Consider the following 17,755-nt stretch of genomic DNA (forward strand, 5'->3'; position numbering starts at 1 on the left):
TTTATAGTTCGTTCTTATATTGTACTGTTACACAACTGTTATAGGGTAAGGGGAGGGTTGGGATCCCGCTGACATGTTTAGTGACCCTGTCACATTCTGTATATATGTGCATGTCCCAAGTCAGGAGTAACTATCAGTTGTCGTTTGTTGCTGTGTAACATATTTGATTTTCGTTAATTTTTTTTGCATTAATTTGGCGTTTAGTTTTCTCGTTTGAATTGTTTTACATTTGTGATTTCGGGGCATTCTATAGCTGACTAAGATCTATGGGCTTTACTCACTGTTGAAGGCCTTGTGGTTACCTATAGCTCCATAATTGTTTATTCTGTTAAATCCATCAAATATTAAAGCTAAATTTTTCCAAAGTCATTCAAAGACGACAAGACTACTATTTCACAAATCACATGGTTCACAATACTAGTATGATAAGAAATCCAATAAACACAAGCTTTTACAAAAAATCGTATAAAAAGAACAACAAATGGAAATAAACATTCTATTTCATGCTTGATCAATTTAAAATGGAACGCAGACTGACAACAATATGTGAGCGTACAGCAGGATAGTCAACTTTAACATGAAGAGTCAGAGAGCTATACAAGTTGTATAAACATGAAACAAGGCCTTTGTAAAGACTGATCGTATAATAGATAACTGTATTTCCTTTTTCAAATTTATTATATCGAAAAGGTAAAATTGCAAATCAAGTCTTTAAGCATGAGGAAAGAGTAAAAACGCTGAGAATGTACTATAATCAGCGCCATGGACATCGCCACTCCCGTCGGTTCCAGTTCTTACCAGAACTTTTTCGCCTTTGTTTACCTGAAAAAGAAAAAAAGGAACACATTGTGATGCACATTTCGCATTTATGTATTTGATAGTTATTACCTTAGCGCTCTTTAAAATTGCAAAACTTTAAAAGTATTAGTAATAAAAACGCTGTCTCTTTTCCCCACTTTGTCTAGTTTGATGCATGTGGATCAAGCAGGTATATTCATATTATAAAACGGAGGTTATGTATATGTATTATAATTTCCATTTTTGGTGGAAGAAGACGTCAAGTCTTCTGAAGGCCTATGGTGCCGGCTGTAAAATCATTGAATCGTTACCACATCCGTATGCCGCATACGTTTATGTGTATTACAATTTCGTAACAACTTCCGATTCTTGACACCGATTTTTACACATGATTAAGCATCTGAATCATTTAATTTGTAAATATGGATTGAAAAACAATCACTATCGTAAATATATACCCTTTTATTTATGTTAATTATTAGATTTCATCTAATCTACATGAACGTTATTTGGTCACTTGTAACCGGATGTTTTTAATGTAGATATTTGTAGTACTCGTGCGTAAATTTGGTATCGGGTCGACTCGCCCTGTTTACATGTTCGCCTTTGGTCTGTTCGTGCTGAGTTCTTTCGCCCATAAAGTACGTTCGCCGTGTGTTTATTCTCTTTACTGTTATATCAAGGACGTTTTATAATACGTCCTTGCATTTATTAAATAATATTAATATTAAGGGTATCGTTAAAAAACCTCTAAAACACGAATTTGTGAAAATCATCACAAACATATGATTGTTTCTTATTTTGTTCCCAAGGTAAGACAATCGTGTTCAGCCAATCATATTCAATGTTTCTCATGATCAAATTAATAAGCCAATCAAAAACGTTTTCTCTGAAGATTATTCTAACATGCTAGATTTTGAACTTGTGTTGTTTTCATCTAGTTGTAAAATCGTGAACATGGCAGGTGAATTTTCATCTGCATGGAGGTTCTTACACAGCTTAAGGATAAAAGCATGGCTGATTAACAAAATTCAATGATGCAGTACTACCATAAAGATAATAAATAGTAGTTTTTTCACTAATTTATTGACATAATACTTGTTGTAACATATGTTATTTTTGTATTCAATTAAATCATTTAAAGCACAATGTACTATTCTTTTTTCACAAAGACCAAAAAAGTTGGGGACCCTCCCCCCTCCATTATGAGTGGTGTCCCTTAAATGAGGGACTGTCCCTAAAACAAGGGGTCATTTTACTGTTACCGTTGAAAAAAAAAAAAGAATTTTTTTTAATTTTTTAACTCAAAAGTGGGAAAATTCATTATATTTGGAACAACTTTTCTAAATGAGGGGGTCAAATTAATAAAGAAGATATAAGTTTAGAAACATCGTTAATTCTTTTGACATGTTTTGACCATTTTATACTTGATAGATGCATAGTTTTTCGGGGAAAATTTCATCAAATAATATGAATATAAAGGTGCTCATGTTTACAGTGGGTTGTAATGTTCTTCCAATGAGGGTTTCCCCTCATTTGGAGTGTTGTTCCCAACCTGTTAAAGGTCCATCTTTGTGAATAATTCAAAATTGGAATTTCAACAAGCATTTAATATCCTTACACAAGAAAATAAATCCTGGTCTGCTAGCTACATGTTCATCTTTTCTACTGACTGAATAACTAGAATCATGCAAACGGACTTAAGAAAAAGGCATGTAAGCTCATCATACAAATATGACACTTTTTCTAGACAATCCAAATCGCGCAAAATACTTTGCTAAAAACTGTAACCTTTAAAAATTATTGTCGTGCACTAAAAATCCCCATGGGAACTTTCAAAAGTTGGCAGGTATGTAACAAGTCGTACCATTTTTATGCACCATTTGTTGGCATTATGTTTTCTTGTCTGTCTTTCCGTCCTGCTTCAGGTTAAAGTTTATGGTCGAGGTAGTTTTTGATGAAGTTGAAGTCCAATCAACTTGAAACTTAGTACACATTTGTTCCTTATGATATGATCTTTCTAATTTTACTTCTAAATTAATTTTCACGGTCCACTGAACATAGAAAATGATTGTACGAATGGGAAATCCATGTACTTATGACACATTCTTGTTTGAAGAAAGAAATACGTCATAACGATAATGGAACAAAGCAGGCTGGATTAGCATGATTAGTGGGGCTGCTTTTATGGTAATTCAAGTTACCTTTTATTCACTTTCTTCCACCTCAGAGCAATCAGCTCTTTGGTTGTATTATTTGGTGTATACCCAGATAGGAATCTTGTCATGTGTTATTACGACCTTTTAATATTTTCCATCATATATGGAATAGCGCACCTACATTCTATATTGACTTAACTTTGGTTACATTTTGCGAAGTCTTCTGGCAATTTTGATCTTGTCAAATAATTTGGATATTTGTCTTTCCAAAAGGCCGACTTTTAACTTCAAAATGCCCATTTCTATTAAACTTGTATTATGGAAATGCACATAGATTTTTACCTTTTTATTGTAAATTAAAGTATTATACATGCTAAATCTTCAAAAATTCTTCCTAAAGACTTTCATTTGGAAAGATGTATACAGCCAGTTAGTAACTACATCAACACAACCAATTCAATATTACTATTATGGGTCAACATTTGTTTCCGTTGGTCGAAATGTGACATTTTGTCACAATTTCTATTGCTTTGAAAACTTCGTCATTTCATTATTTCGAACGACTTTAAAAAAATCGTGACAATTTACGCACAATTTTAAACTTGGTATCTATGATGAGTTTGTTTACAATTACCTGCAAGACAACTGTCTGAGAGGCACTGCCATAATCACCGTCTCCACCCTGCGCAGTGTCGGCGTAGGTCGAAGCTTTAACTACATCATTGACCGTCAGTTCCGTTGCCTGAGCCTGTTTATAGTTGACATTAGCTGTCCAGGAAATGACGTACATGCCGGAAACAGGAGCGGTAAAAATACCAGTTGCTGTGTCATAAAGAGACGCTGATGTATTTGTTACAATCTGAAACATTGAAGCTGTATCACATTATCTGAGATAAAACAAAAATCTTTAATCATATAACTATACTTATATACTTCCAGTCATGTACTACTTTCTGGTTGAAAACTTTATAAAATGACTTTTTGAGAATACAGATGAAAAATAAAACAATACAATTCAAGCTTTAGAAATATCAGTTTCATTAAAAATGATGATTTATAGTTAATACTGCATAAAAGAAATTATAAAGATGAATTTGATAATGTACAGTCAACATTTTGAAGTCCTAAAATGAAAAACAAATAAAATGTCTTTCGTAAATCCGATGTAGAAATACATTCCTTGTTGGATACGCGATTGGTAGTGGTCCATGATGGAATAAATGCAGTTCTGAAAGGTAAGAATACGATTAAACCTTACCGCACAAAATGCTTTACTTGTAACCTTTTGTATTGTAGTTTTATTTTATAAGAAGAGTGATTTTTTTTAGTTGGCTTTTATCTCTATTTAGTAAGGTTCTATCTTTATGTAGACTCCAACGTTTATATATTGGAATGTTATGCGACTGTCAGACAATTGGGAGGTTTAACTAGCTACAAAATAAGGTTAAATCCAACATTTTCTACATAAGAAAATATCAGAACCAAGTCGGGAATATGACAGTTGTTTGGTATTTTTGAACTTTTGGTCTTGTCATTTAAATTAGGGACTTTTTGTTTTGCATTTTCTCAGATTTATTTTTTAATTATTATTTAAATTCATTCAATGTCCTTTGCCTACTTTTATAAATCATGAACGTATAAAGTGCTAAAACAAATTAATGAACTAACTTCATCGAATTTGATGGTTTGATGAGCACTCAATCCATGTAGACTCCCAGACAATTTGGTATAAAAAGCAACCTGCGAATCAGTGAATGCTCGTCTGTGATCTGAAAAAGGTTAACATATCATTGTAAATTTGTTAATTTTAATTGAGTGATAATTTCCCGATTTCTAGATCCAAATTTGCTCCAATATTTTTGTTGACCCTGACTCTGGTCTTCATGTAAGGTCAAACTTACATGTTCGCGAAGTCTTGGATATTAAGATACCAGTATAGTTTGTGGTTTTCTCGATTGTAGTGTATTCCCGAATGATGAAATTCAGAATGGAAATGGGGAATGTGTCAAAGAGACAACAACCCGACCATAGAGCAGACAACAGCACAGGGTCATCAACAGGTCTTCAATGCAGCGAAAAATTACCGCACCCGGAGGCGTCATCAAGCTGGCCCCTAAACAAATATATACTAGTTCAGTGATAATGAACGCCATACTAATTTCCAAATTGTACACAAGAAACTAAAATAAAAATATTACAAGACTAACAAAGGCCAGAGGCTCCTGACTTGGGACAGGCGCAAAAATGCGGCGGGGTTACACATGTTTGTGAGATCTCAACCCTCCCCCTATACCTCTAGCCAATGTAGAAAAGTAAACGCCGGAAACCATGTACCGGAAACACTGGAAACTATGGTTGTAATACAAAACTAGTACGAGTTTATCAGCGTATTGAATAAGACCCGTAACATGATTAACTAATAAATAAATATGAAAACAAATATCTTAACTATTAATTATTCCACATATCGTTTATAGAATATAATGGATAGTTTTACAGCCGTAATTAAAAACAACAATGATATGGAATTACTTGTTCGAATTAACCAAATTGTCTGGGTTACTAACATGATATAAATGCAAAATATCTTTTGTCATATCTATACTAACTAAAGACTGATATAAATGACATTATTACAGAAACATCACTCCTGGTAGGTTAATGAAGTATCGTTACAATTCAATCGAAATCAACTTTAGATGTGAAATGCTACCCATGTCATATCTTATCAGATTTGTTATTAAGGTAAAATGACCCCTTCTGTAGCAGTGTGTATTACCAAATGTTCAAAGTACAATAATATAAAAAAAAACATAATGAATGATGCAGATTGTCAATTTTGTACATATATCAAATGCAAACGTCTTTAACGCATTTTTATTTATTCTTTTATTTCATTTAAGCGAAAATGGGAATTTTGTGGCAAATAAATCCAATTTGAATTTTTGTTCAGAAAATACATAAACTTTAAATACACAGATTCTGGTTATATTCAATCAATCATAGATTACTCACTTGTGTGTTCATGGTGTGCTAGCGTTTATTGTCTACAAAACTACATGAACAACATTTACATTCTAAAATAATATCGTTCTGATTCACTTAAGTCGAGTTCAACCTAGAAGGTGTTCTTAAATTATTACATATCTTCTATACTACTAAACGAGAAGACCTCATTTCGTGTCTCCCTGCATAGTGGCATTTATCATCCTTGCTTATGATTATTCAGTTTGGGTTATTCTGAGAGGAAAACAAAATAATGACGTCCGGATACTGACTTTTCAGTAACATAAAATACTTCCGTTTAGGACTGTTACAATAATTTCCATAAGAACCTGGGGACAGGACAATTATGTTCGTGTTTTTCAGACAACATATGAATGAAGTTTATTTGCTATGTACAATCAATTCAAATAGTTTATTTTCCTGGGCGGTCACTGATATAATTTATAAATAGTCACTATATATACTATAACAGTGACCGTTTATTATATATGTATGTTCATAGTATACAGAAAAATAGAAAACAGAACATATCGGTCATTGGAAAACAGGGGGAGGGCTAAAAAATTGTGTTGCCCAAAGTACCCATAACTCCTGAAATTCTACAGCTATATTTTGTTTACAAAAAATATCCTTGCAGAGTTTACATACGCTTTAAATGCCAGCAATTTCGCGGGTGTGTTCTAGTCTATTATTTATTTAAAACCATATGAAAAGAGTTTCTTGAATTTTTAATGATATCGAAATTATTGAACCTATGCATAGACAATAATAGTGCATTGACTTGACATATCAACGATATAAAGATGAGGCTTAGAAACGAGGAAATGCGAGGCTGTGCCGAGCATTTTCCTCGTTTCGGGACGAATCCTTATATCGTTGATATGTCAAGTCAATGCACTATTATTGTCTGTATACTGCAATCTAAAAAAATGCAATTGTTGTTAAGTGTGTTAATATTATTTAAATATTGTGGAAAATACCCCTTTAAAAAGGCCTCATATAACACAGGCGGAAAAATATACAACACGATGAAATGTACATCATTACCTGTTGAAAACCGCAATCAATGGTGAACGAATTCGTTTGTTTACAGACAAAAATATCAACAATAAACATAAAACATAATCATTTATAGGTTGCAAACAAAAAATACTAATAAGTGAAATATGTTTTCCCAAAAATTGTAAAAGAAACAAGTTTGAGTCGTTAAACGCATCGTTGTTTACATTGGAAACAAGAACAGGTTGAAGAGGTCGAATGAATAATTAAATATAATTTCGACAATTTCTATTTAAATATTCATGAGGAAAAGTGATATCAGGTCACTCAGTGACTGTATATGACATAGAAATATACGGTCAACGCATTTTGACTGCTCAAATAGAACGAGTGCAGTATAAATGCATATATACTAAACTAGTAAGTTATGTAACTACTATATATACGTACTTTAGGCAAGTAATGGTTCATTCAGTTATTGCTGATCGCAGGTAATTAACATTATCTAGAGTTTGTGGCCTATGGTTGTCGGATCTCATTGAAAACATTAAAAACAATATTCATGATATTAAAGCACTAAGTACGTTCAAAACGTGTCAAAATAGTTAACAGAAAGAACCATGGTATTAGTTTATATACTTCATAAAAGGATCGTGCATAGTCAGTCAGTTTGTTACTCGAATGTTACTACCGAATATATATTTTTTTAAATGTGAATGTTTCATTATATTGGTACTTTATAATAAATTTATGAATTTTGTGGGTTTTTTTTTTTTTTTTTTTAGTTTAAATCAAATACCTTTACGTAAATTTTAGATTGTGGGCCTGTTCAAGGGAGACAATACACTCAAAGATTCAATAAACTTTTATGAATTTAACATAGTACAAAGGGATGTCAGTCTTGCATACAAATGACATATTAAAGGAATTATTTAACACAGCATGCGTGCTCACCTTCAATGAAGATTCAAAATTATAAATATAACTAACAGTTGTTAATTTATAGAACATAAACAGCTAAAGAATTCTTAACCACAGTAAAGTATACTTGTTTGAAACTTTTTCAAAACTTTTTCAAAAAGATGCACAAACTGCTTGACTTTCATAGTTCATAATTAACGTGTTTACACACCAATATAATACATTTTTATACTTTTATAGTAAAACACAATACAGATCGTACGCTTGCATCAACTTATCCAAACACAGATTAAATTAAAGCATGAACATGTTGACATTGTTTATTATTTATATCCGTTTCAGTTTTGTCATATAACCACAACTTTCTGTTAATATTGAACTAAAAACCCATATCCCGAGATAGTGAATACGCTACAAATTTTAATATTGGTATTTTTTTCTACCAGGAGTATTTGGCAAAGGGAGGGGGTAATGTTGTTTTTTTTTCTAATTGTATTTTAACGGATCTGAGATACTACACAAACAAACAATTAACCTCACCCTTTTTCAGTAATGCATGTATGAGTGAATCGTTGTTTGAGTAAATACCAGTGGCAAATATTTCTGTCAGTATGTACGTCCAGTCGATTCGAGAGACGTTTTCAAATGAATTATGTGTTCGGCAATGAGGATAGATGAGTCTTATAAGAGGTTAATAAGGCTACGTAAAGTGTTTTTATAACAAATAAATATATCAAGTTTAGACAAATCTGTAAAGAACTTTATTAATAAGTGTTATAAGTATCAATTTTATACAAAAACTGTTTCTTTTTTAAATATACATAGGAAAATTAAAGTTCTGAATGCCTAGTTTTGTGTACACTTAACCTAAACAAGGCCTACATCGACTATCGACTGCATGTAGACATAACATGATTTAATTAATAGTTATCCCACAAGGACGCGGTGTGTCAGTGCAAGATCATCCCGATTGCCGGAGGCCAGAGGGTGATCTTCCACTGACACACCAAGTCCGAATGGGATAACTATTTTACATCCCAGCTGTTTCAGATTAGACGAAAAACCATTTACAATTCATAAAATCTAGTTTAGAATGCCACACAACCATTATAATATACTTTATATATTACTATATGATGTATACTCTTAATGACCCTCAAACACGATGAGTAGATATCAAATAATGTCATTTCGCCCCACTTGCCAATCGGCCCACACTATATCGCCACTTTATAAAGAAATCGTCCCACTCTTGTTTACCGACTCGCCCCACTTTTGAAAAAGTGTAAATTCAAATTGAACAAGCAGTCTGAAAACTCACTTATTAATGTTATTAACGAAAAGGGTTTAAACCCCACTGAATAAAGGTTTGACAACTCGCCCCACTTATAAAAAGATCTTGCTTCCTTTAAGTATTTACAATTAATTTTAATTCGTATCCAGTCGTCCTGGTGTAGTGGCATGTGTCGTGGCTTGATATGCTAAAGGTCTTGAGTTCGAATCCCAGCATATACACTGGATTTTGTCTACGAGAATTTTAATAGTCTTTTCTACGGTGGCAGAATGCGGCCATGAAAGAAAAAAAAATTATTTTGTTCCCTCAAGATACTATGTCGTTCCCTCAAGATGCTATGTTGTTCCCACAAGATAGTTATCTCGTTCCCTCAAGATACTATGTCGTTCCCTCAAGATAGTTATCTCGTTCCCTCAAGATACTATGTCGTTCCCTCAAGATAGTTTTCTCGTTCCCTCAAGATAATTATCTCGTTCTCTCAAGATACTATGTCGTTCCCTCAAGATGTTATGTTGTTCCCTCAAGATACGATGTCGTTCCCTCAAGATGATATGTCGTTCCCACAAGATAGTTATCTCGTTCCCACAAGATAGTTATCTCGTTCCCTCAAGATACTATGTCGTTCCCTCAAGATACTATGTCATTCCCTCAAGATAGTTATCTCGTTCCCTCAAGATACTATGTCGTTCCCTTAAGATGTTATGTTGTTCCTTCAAGATAGTTATCTCGTTCCCTCAAGATGCTATGTCGTTCCCTCAAGATACTATGTCGTTCCCTCAAGATTTTATGTTGTTCCCTCAAGATAGTTATCTCGTTCCCTCAAGATACTATGTCGTTCCCTCAAGATAGTTATCTCGTTCCCTCAAGATACTATGTCGTTCCCTCAAGATTTTATGTTGTTCCCTCAAGATAGTTATCTCGTTCCCTCAAGATACTATGTCGTTCCCTCAAGATAGTTATCTCGTTCCCTCAAGATACTATGTCGTTCCCTCAAGATGTTATGTTGTTCCCTCAAGATAGTTATCTCGTTCCCTCAAGATACTATGTCGTTCCCTCAAGATGTTATGTTGTTCCCTCAAGATGCTATGTTCTTTTCCTCAAGATACTATGTTGTTCCCTCAAGATAGTTATCTCGTTCCCTCAAGATTTTAAAATTGTATTGATATATGATTCATTTCGCCCTTCGAAGCGGAACTGTAGACGTGACCAGATCCCAAAAGTAGAATATTTGCATACTAATAATGATATCATAATTCTGTATTTAAAGAGAATAACTGAGAGGGGATAGGAGGGGTCCTGATCCAGAAATCCCGGGCTTAAAAACACGAAATCTCGAAATCCCGAATTTAAATAAAGTAAATCCCGACGTCCCGTAATCCGAAAAAAAGAATTCCCGGATCCGAAAGGGTCAATCCCGAAATCCCGAGCTTAAAAACATCCGATCCCGGTGTCCCAGTAAAGGTAGCACTCCACAGTTAGATGTGTAGTTTCGCATTTTGGCCCCTGAGGATTTTTCAAATATAAGAGCTAGTGTGCAATAAAATTCATTTTTGGATAGCTGAGTATTAAAATAGCCTTCGTATCGGGTTTATATGAACATCAAGATCATATAATGTATGTAATATAGGCTGTTTCTGTATGACAGTCCGTATTTGTATGTCCATACCATACATTGGTCCGGCAGTTTTTGTAATGTTTTTTTCCAACTTTTTGTCGCACGAACTTTGTGATTAGATTTTACGAAAAAATTAGGCGAAAGACACCCATTTTTATTTGATCATTAGGAAGATTTATGGAAACAGTGTCTAAAAAGGTATCACTCAAAAGCATTGAAATTCTAGTTTGATCCAAATTTTGGGGGGATATGTGACATGCATGTTTACCCCCTTTTTGCAATATTTTATGGTAAATAAATGCAGAATGTTGCCATGGATACACAGAAAAGGAATTATTTTTCACCCTTTTAACATTTGAAAATTAAATCTAAGGAAGATACTGATTACATACATATGCACATGTACAACACAAACAGTTAGGTTAATGTATTAGAAATCCAGGAATAGGAGATGCTAAAACATTTTGTGGCTCATTTTTAATTTTATTTTCTAAGAGGGTGGTAAAGGGTTATTTTCGTGCAACGTTTTCGGCCTTTTCATTTTACGTGTTTTCGTGATTTGGTGTTTTATTTCTCGTTTTCTCGTGTTTGGTTCGATGTGCGTGCTTCGTATTTCCCCTTATTTATTTTCCGTGTTTCGTGTCGGTGGTCTTAATTTCTCGTTCTTGCATTGTTCCGCATTTGATTAAAAAGTGAATTGGAAGTAACTCCACGTCTTTACTCCACCGTTTCGAAGTTGGAAATAAAGAATAAATCAATATAATTGTATTGCTATGTTGAGGGAACGAGATAACTATCTTGAGGGAACGACATAGTATCTTGAGGGTACGAGATAACTATCTTGAGGGAACGACATAGTATCTTGAGGGAACGAGATAACTATCTTGTGGGAACGACATATCATCTTGAGGGAACGACATAGTATCTTGAGGGAACAACATAACATCTTGAGGGAACGACAGAGTATCTTGAGGGAACGAGATAACTATCTTGAGGGAACGACATAGTATCTTGAGGGAACGAGATAACTATCTTGAGGGAACGAGATAACTATCTTGAGGGAACGAGATAACTATCTTGAGGGAATGACATAGTATCTTGAGGGAACGAGATAACTATCTTGTGGGAACGACATAGCATCTTGAGGGAACGACATAGTATCTTGAGGGAACAACATAACTTTTCTTTCTTTCATGACCGCATTCTGCCACCGTACTTTTCCGTATAATTAATTATAATTAAGTTTTAAAGTGGATTTGACATTCCCGTCAAAATGTTACAGAAGAAAGGAAAGCATGCATAACAAAGAAACTCAAACTGGTGTGATCTGGTAGGGGTGATCCGGCTCAGATCACCCCTGTTAGAACAAAGGAGCTGGGATGTAAACTACATGTAAACATTGAGATTTATCAATGGGAACGTAATTATGTTAAGTTTATATGTGAGTTACACTAACACAACACCGAGTTTAGGTCAATGTGAACACGGCCAAAGTAAATACATAAGCATTTAATGTCAAACACTATGCCTGTGACTATATCATGGTGATAAGTTTTAATGATCGAGAACCTAGGGAGAAACTCTGAATGAAATATGAAATTAATCCTTGTACAAAATCATGTCCCATTCACAGAGTTTCCAAACAAACTACTTTGATATGTGATACAGGTTAACTCCAGTTTCCTCAGCTATCGGTCTTTTCTTAATTAGTTTTATTGCATTATAAACAGTCATTGAATAGGTCGATTGCTAGCTTAACTTATCTTTTTTGTTTTTGAAAAATAAATATTACTAGAACACACCCGCGAAATCGCGGGCATTTAGAGCTTGGTATGTAAAGTGTTGAGGGATGAATTTTTGTAAAATATTTTCATGAGAATTTCAGAAAAGGTAACAAAACTGCAGAGGGTTTTTCAGGGCCCCACTCCTTTTCTGAATAGAATATGGTTGATTTTATAGGGAATCATTGAAGCATGACTTGTTCGATGTTCCGATGACGGAAACAATATCTGAACACCTTTTTTGCGTTTTTCTCCAAAAATAACCCAAACTGAATAATCATAAGAATGGATGACAAATGCGACCATGCATGGTATCCATAGGACATACCTGTTGAAAGAAAGGAAGTCGATGACTTAAAGTCTGTCCGATGACGGAAACAATATCCGAACACCTTTGTTTACGTTTTCCCCCCCAAAAAAACCAAACTGAATAATCATAAGAATGGATGACAAATGTGACCATGCATGGTACCCATAGGACACAGAGGCATGATGATTTATTTATTGTGGAAGGAATAGAAGCGACACACAAAATGAGGTCTTCTCGTTTAATAGTATAGATAACACCGATTGTAAGATCACACCCTATCTCAAAATTAATGATTTTACTATTGGTTTAAATGTTATTACATGATCGTTGGATATTTTGTTGCATACTTTTTTTCATTATATTTCGTTCTTGTTTTTTTTAGCATATAATAAAAATAGGAATATGTGGTATAATTGCAAATGAGACAACTGTCCATCAGAGACCAAATGACATCGAAGTTAACAGCTATAGACTTTTAACAATGATCAAAATCCATACCGCATAGTCAGCTACATGTATACTATGTCAAAATATTCAAACTAGGCATCTTAGTAGCTTATGTTATGCAGTGGATGCTGGGTAATTACAAAGGAGAGGTTTAGCTAACTTTAAAACCAGGTTTAATCCACTATTACACTAGAAAATGCTTGTAACAAGTCAGGATTTTGGATTTTGGCATTTGATTAGGGACTTTCCGTTTTGAATTTCTGAGTTCGTTTTTTGTGTGTTATTTTACATTTTGCTTAACTACTAACAGTCACTGTGTTAACTTACCATCATGGCTATCGCTAAGCTCCTTGATCAATTTTTCAGCAGAAGTTAATCTGTCGGCATATTCAATGTTCATTCCTTCCGTGGATTCCAATTTAGACTCTAAATCTCTTAATAGAGCTTTCAATTCCTCATACTCATGCTCAAAGAAATGGATAACAACATCTTCTTTGTTCTGCACTGGCACAAGAGCACTATTTAACGGAATTAAAACTAGCAAATAAAATCCAAAATTCATGGTTACACAGATGATTGATATAAATTCACAACTTTATTGTCTCTAAATCAAGATAAGAAGATATCAGACATATATTCTAATAGATCGGAAGGATTGTACGTAACGGGACATTTCTTAACCTCGGATTTTCTTAATAGGTCATAAAGCGAGTGATAAAAATTTATGTCTTTATAGACAATTACTACAAAAATGATTACAACGATGCTGTTGACTCTTAGCTATTATCACAATCTTATATGCGCCCTTTCAAGTACGCAAATAATCTAATTGAACAGTTATAGTTAAAAACAAATAGACTATTTACACAGAAATATGTCTTGCGTATATTGCTATTTTGATACGTGAATGCAACTGTTAAATTAATATAGCAATAGTAAGTTCTGCAAATATTCAAAGTCAATGAATCATGACTGAGAGGGCAGTGCAAAATAGTATTCATGGAAATAAGATGTGGTACCGTAATGATAATACAACTGCATACCAAATGTCATTGACCTACCACTTTTGGTTTCACCTAAACTGACCTAATCACAAACTAATACATGTAAACTTAACAAAAGTTGCAAAGCCATCAGACAATGTCAGAGAGAGCAGGGTCAAATAATCTGAAGTTCTAAAGCACACATTTATCAGATTTGCAAATTTTTCTCCATAATATTTCCCACTAAATAATTTGCATATATATATTTTCATCATTAAACGCACAATCGGACATGTTGGGTAAACATATGTATGACCTTACATTTATTGTTGATACAGATCTATTAATTCAACTCAGATGATACGCTTATCATCGTCGGTGCAAATAATGGATATGGACAGCATAAGGTCAGGGTTCTCTTGAATACACTTGGTTTTCAAACTTGAAAGTTCAATAACTTGTATTTGGTCCTACCTAAAATCAGTTAAGAAACAACATTTTTGAAACTTTCCAATGAAGTATACGCGTTAAAAAAGAAAGTATACAGAGATGTACCAGACGTGGGAAAGGTATGAGGATATAAATAAAGAAAGATACTGTATGATTGTCAATATGACAAGTACATTGTAGCCATTATCAACCAAATGACGTAGATGTAGGCAAATATACGCTACCATATGTCTTTAAACAAGTAACAAAACCCATACTGTATCGTAAACTATAAAATGCATCGTATTAAAATGTATTAAATGTAAAATCAAATCAAAAGAGACTCTTCGTTCTGCTCAAAATACAAGAAAGATGTAAAACCCCCGTCTCGGTAATTAACTTTTTGCGGGGCTAAAACACTGTTAAAGCGAGGTTCACACTGCCGATCAGATCAACTCGATGATCCCGATTGTTCAAATTTTGACGACCAAGCGGGACCAAATGCTTGATCGATCCGGTTTACGACTTCTATCCGACTGCTATCCGACTGTACACGACCTTAACCCGACCATTCGCGACTCCTTAACGACTCCATCACGACTCAAACCCGACCACTTATTGAATGCATATTTGATAAATCCGACCAATTCACGATCTCTACACGCTCTTTACTCGACTAGCTTGACCAAATCAACTATACTCGATCTCAGCCTGATCTCGGCAAGACTAGATCGACATGATTTTATACGGGTCGTAGGGATAGTCGGGCATTGGTCGGGTATGTACAATTATAGTATAAAAACAGCTGATATTTTTTTCATATCACCCGCTGTATCGGAGGAGTCATTAAATGTTACCCTTGTCCGTTCTCGAGTACGTATACATACTTTCCAACAATAACTTTATTATGTCTCTACCAAATTTCATGAAACGTAGTACCATAAAACACAGATCAAGTGCGAATTTGGGTAGTGTTCCTTTTACCTTTCTTGAGTAATAACTCTTTATAACGTTATATGCAAGCTTGGGCATTATCTGTATCCAATGGACACGTTCCACGTTTATTTAGTTAGATTCAGTAGTTCACAGAAGGTCTGAGTAAAGTTTTAAATTTAAAATACCTACATTGACATAAAGCAGTTGGATTGTTTGGCAAGGTGGTAAGGGCTCAGATAGACAGGTTAATAGCTGTGACGGAGCTTGAAGAGAGCGTAGAAAACAAACGAAACGGAGTAGACAGCAATGGGTGCCGAAAAATCTTAAAGATGCAGTGGCTGACAAGGCGACCAGTATGTGAGCAGTATGAATAGTCACAAAAATATTGAACTCCGAGAAATATTTAAAACGTAAATTCCCTAATTAAATGTATGAGAGTCTTGTAGGAGCTGAACAAAGAGGACCCCAATGGTTATAAAAACTTCCTGTAAGTAGGGTAGGACGCTGATTTGTTATAGGAGTTTTACTGCTCTTTACATACTATGCAAATATTACCATCCCCTTTCCTTGCTTTCTTACAAATTAAGCCTTCTGTTTGTGTCATATATGTGCATATGTATGTTACCAGTATTTTCCATAGATCTGATACCCAGCAGATGATTGGTTCAAGATATTTCTTTTTGGTGTTTCCATGGTAACAACCTGCTTTTTTTCTAATAATATTGCAAGAAAGGGGCAAAGATGTCGCATATTATTTCCAAAATTTGGCCACAAATGTTTACATATATCTACCACGAATTCGAATAAAAACCAATTGTCGTTCGTCTCAATTTTATTTAAAAAATTGTATTTAAAAGCGTATGAAAAAAGTGTTTGTGAACATTCGACCTTACGGTGACATACAATTGTTAATTTCTGTGTCATTTGGTGTCATGTGGAGAGTTGTCTCATTGGTAATTATACCACATCTTCTTATTTTTATACTTCAAACATTTCTGGACATACGAAAAATACGGACAGTCAATCAAAAATAGCCCGTTAAACAGCTACACTATTATATTGATGTTCTTAAAAACTAACTTTGAAAGCTAAATTAGTCATCATCTGTCTAATAATGAATTTTATTGGACAAGTTCTTTCATATTTTGAAAAATCCTCTAGGGCAAAAATACATAATCTTCTTCCCTTGCGCTACACCGGAGATCATCCCAGGTTTTATTGGGTTTCGCGTTGTTATGTTTTTTTGGTTTTTTTTTTTATGTTGTGTTATGTTCACTTCTGTTTGTCTTCTCGCCGGCTTTCGGTTTGACCTTTGAGTTTGATTGTTCCTTTGGTATCTGTTCTCTCTTTTAAAATTTTACACCTCCTTCCGTAAGTACAGACGAGTACTGTACATGGAGGACTTTGTGTACAGCTAAAAAAAATAGTGACAAAATTTTTTGCAGAAGCAAAGTTATGAGAGTTAATCAGAGCTGAGGGGTCTAATGTGGTCGCGTAGAGCTCGGGTATTGGTCGAGTTGGTCTGGGATGAAAAAAATATAGAAGTCACAGCTGTGATCATGAAGCGATCGGGAATTGGTCGAGTTAATATTGACCACATATCGTACGGGTTGTCGTTGATCCGGAAATGATCGGATATAAGACGAGCAAAGATAGAAATGATCGAGTATTGATCGGTAAACTATTTGTATTCCGACCAAACTCGATTTCTTCATGATCCTTTCCCGAGCAATTCGATCGCTACTCGACGAATTATCGATCTCTTCTACGAATTCTCGATCTCTTCTCGAATGACTGGCTTCTCGATCCTTACTCGAGATTGATCGAGTTGGTCTGATCGACAGTGTGAACCTAGCTTAACAGTACTTAACTTTTATAATCAGAATGCTATCAGAGGTTTAGTAGCATGAATCAAGCCTCTTTTAAACCTGTACCAAAAATAGAGTACAACAATAACATACAGCTTCGATTGATTCCCTCCCTTTTTGCGGCATTCAAGATTTTCCATCCTATACTCTAATCGATCACCATCTTAGAACCTTCTTATTAGTTTCGTTCTTGTTAAACATAAACAATG

The 17,755-nt window shown here is 34.3% G+C and overlaps 1 protein-coding gene across 1 annotated transcript; it reads right to left on the reverse strand.

The window, feature by feature from the left end:
• Window positions 1-659: 659 nt before the first annotated feature.
• Window positions 660-13,953, reverse strand: LOC139528155 (complement C1q-like protein 2). The gene is made up of 4 exons (XM_071324010.1): window positions 13,658-13,953; window positions 4,626-4,726; window positions 3,592-3,816; window positions 660-822 (listed from the first exon to the last, which is right to left on the reverse strand). Exons 1-4 carry the CDS (start codon window positions 13,890-13,892, stop codon window positions 712-714), a joined length of 672 nt encoding a protein of 223 aa, XP_071180111.1. The 5' UTR covers window positions 13,893-13,953; the 3' UTR covers window positions 660-711.
• Window positions 13,954-17,755: the final 3,802 nt, after the last annotated feature.

This window comes from Mytilus edulis, chromosome 6, assembly GCF_963676685.1.
Source record: "Mytilus edulis chromosome 6, xbMytEdul2.2, whole genome shotgun sequence".
In the NCBI taxonomy this organism is placed as follows: Eukaryota; Metazoa; Mollusca; class Bivalvia; order Mytilida; family Mytilidae; genus Mytilus; species Mytilus edulis.

What these genes read in the sequence shown, in the direction of transcription:
- LOC139528155 (XM_071324010.1), bottom strand. Translation starts at nt 13,892, where the DNA reads ATGAATTTTGGATTTTATTTGCTAGTTTTAATTCCGTTAAATAGTGCT. An exon ending in AAACCATCAAATTCGATGAA is followed by an intron (nt 3,817 to 4,625) that starts GTTAGTTCATTA and finishes TCAATGTTTCAG; the next exon opens with ATTGTAACAAATACATCAGC. An exon ending in CTCAGACAGTTGTCTTGCAG is followed by an intron (nt 823 to 3,591) that starts GTAATTGTAAAC and finishes TTTCTTTTTCAG; the next exon opens with GTAAACAAAGGCGAAAAAGT.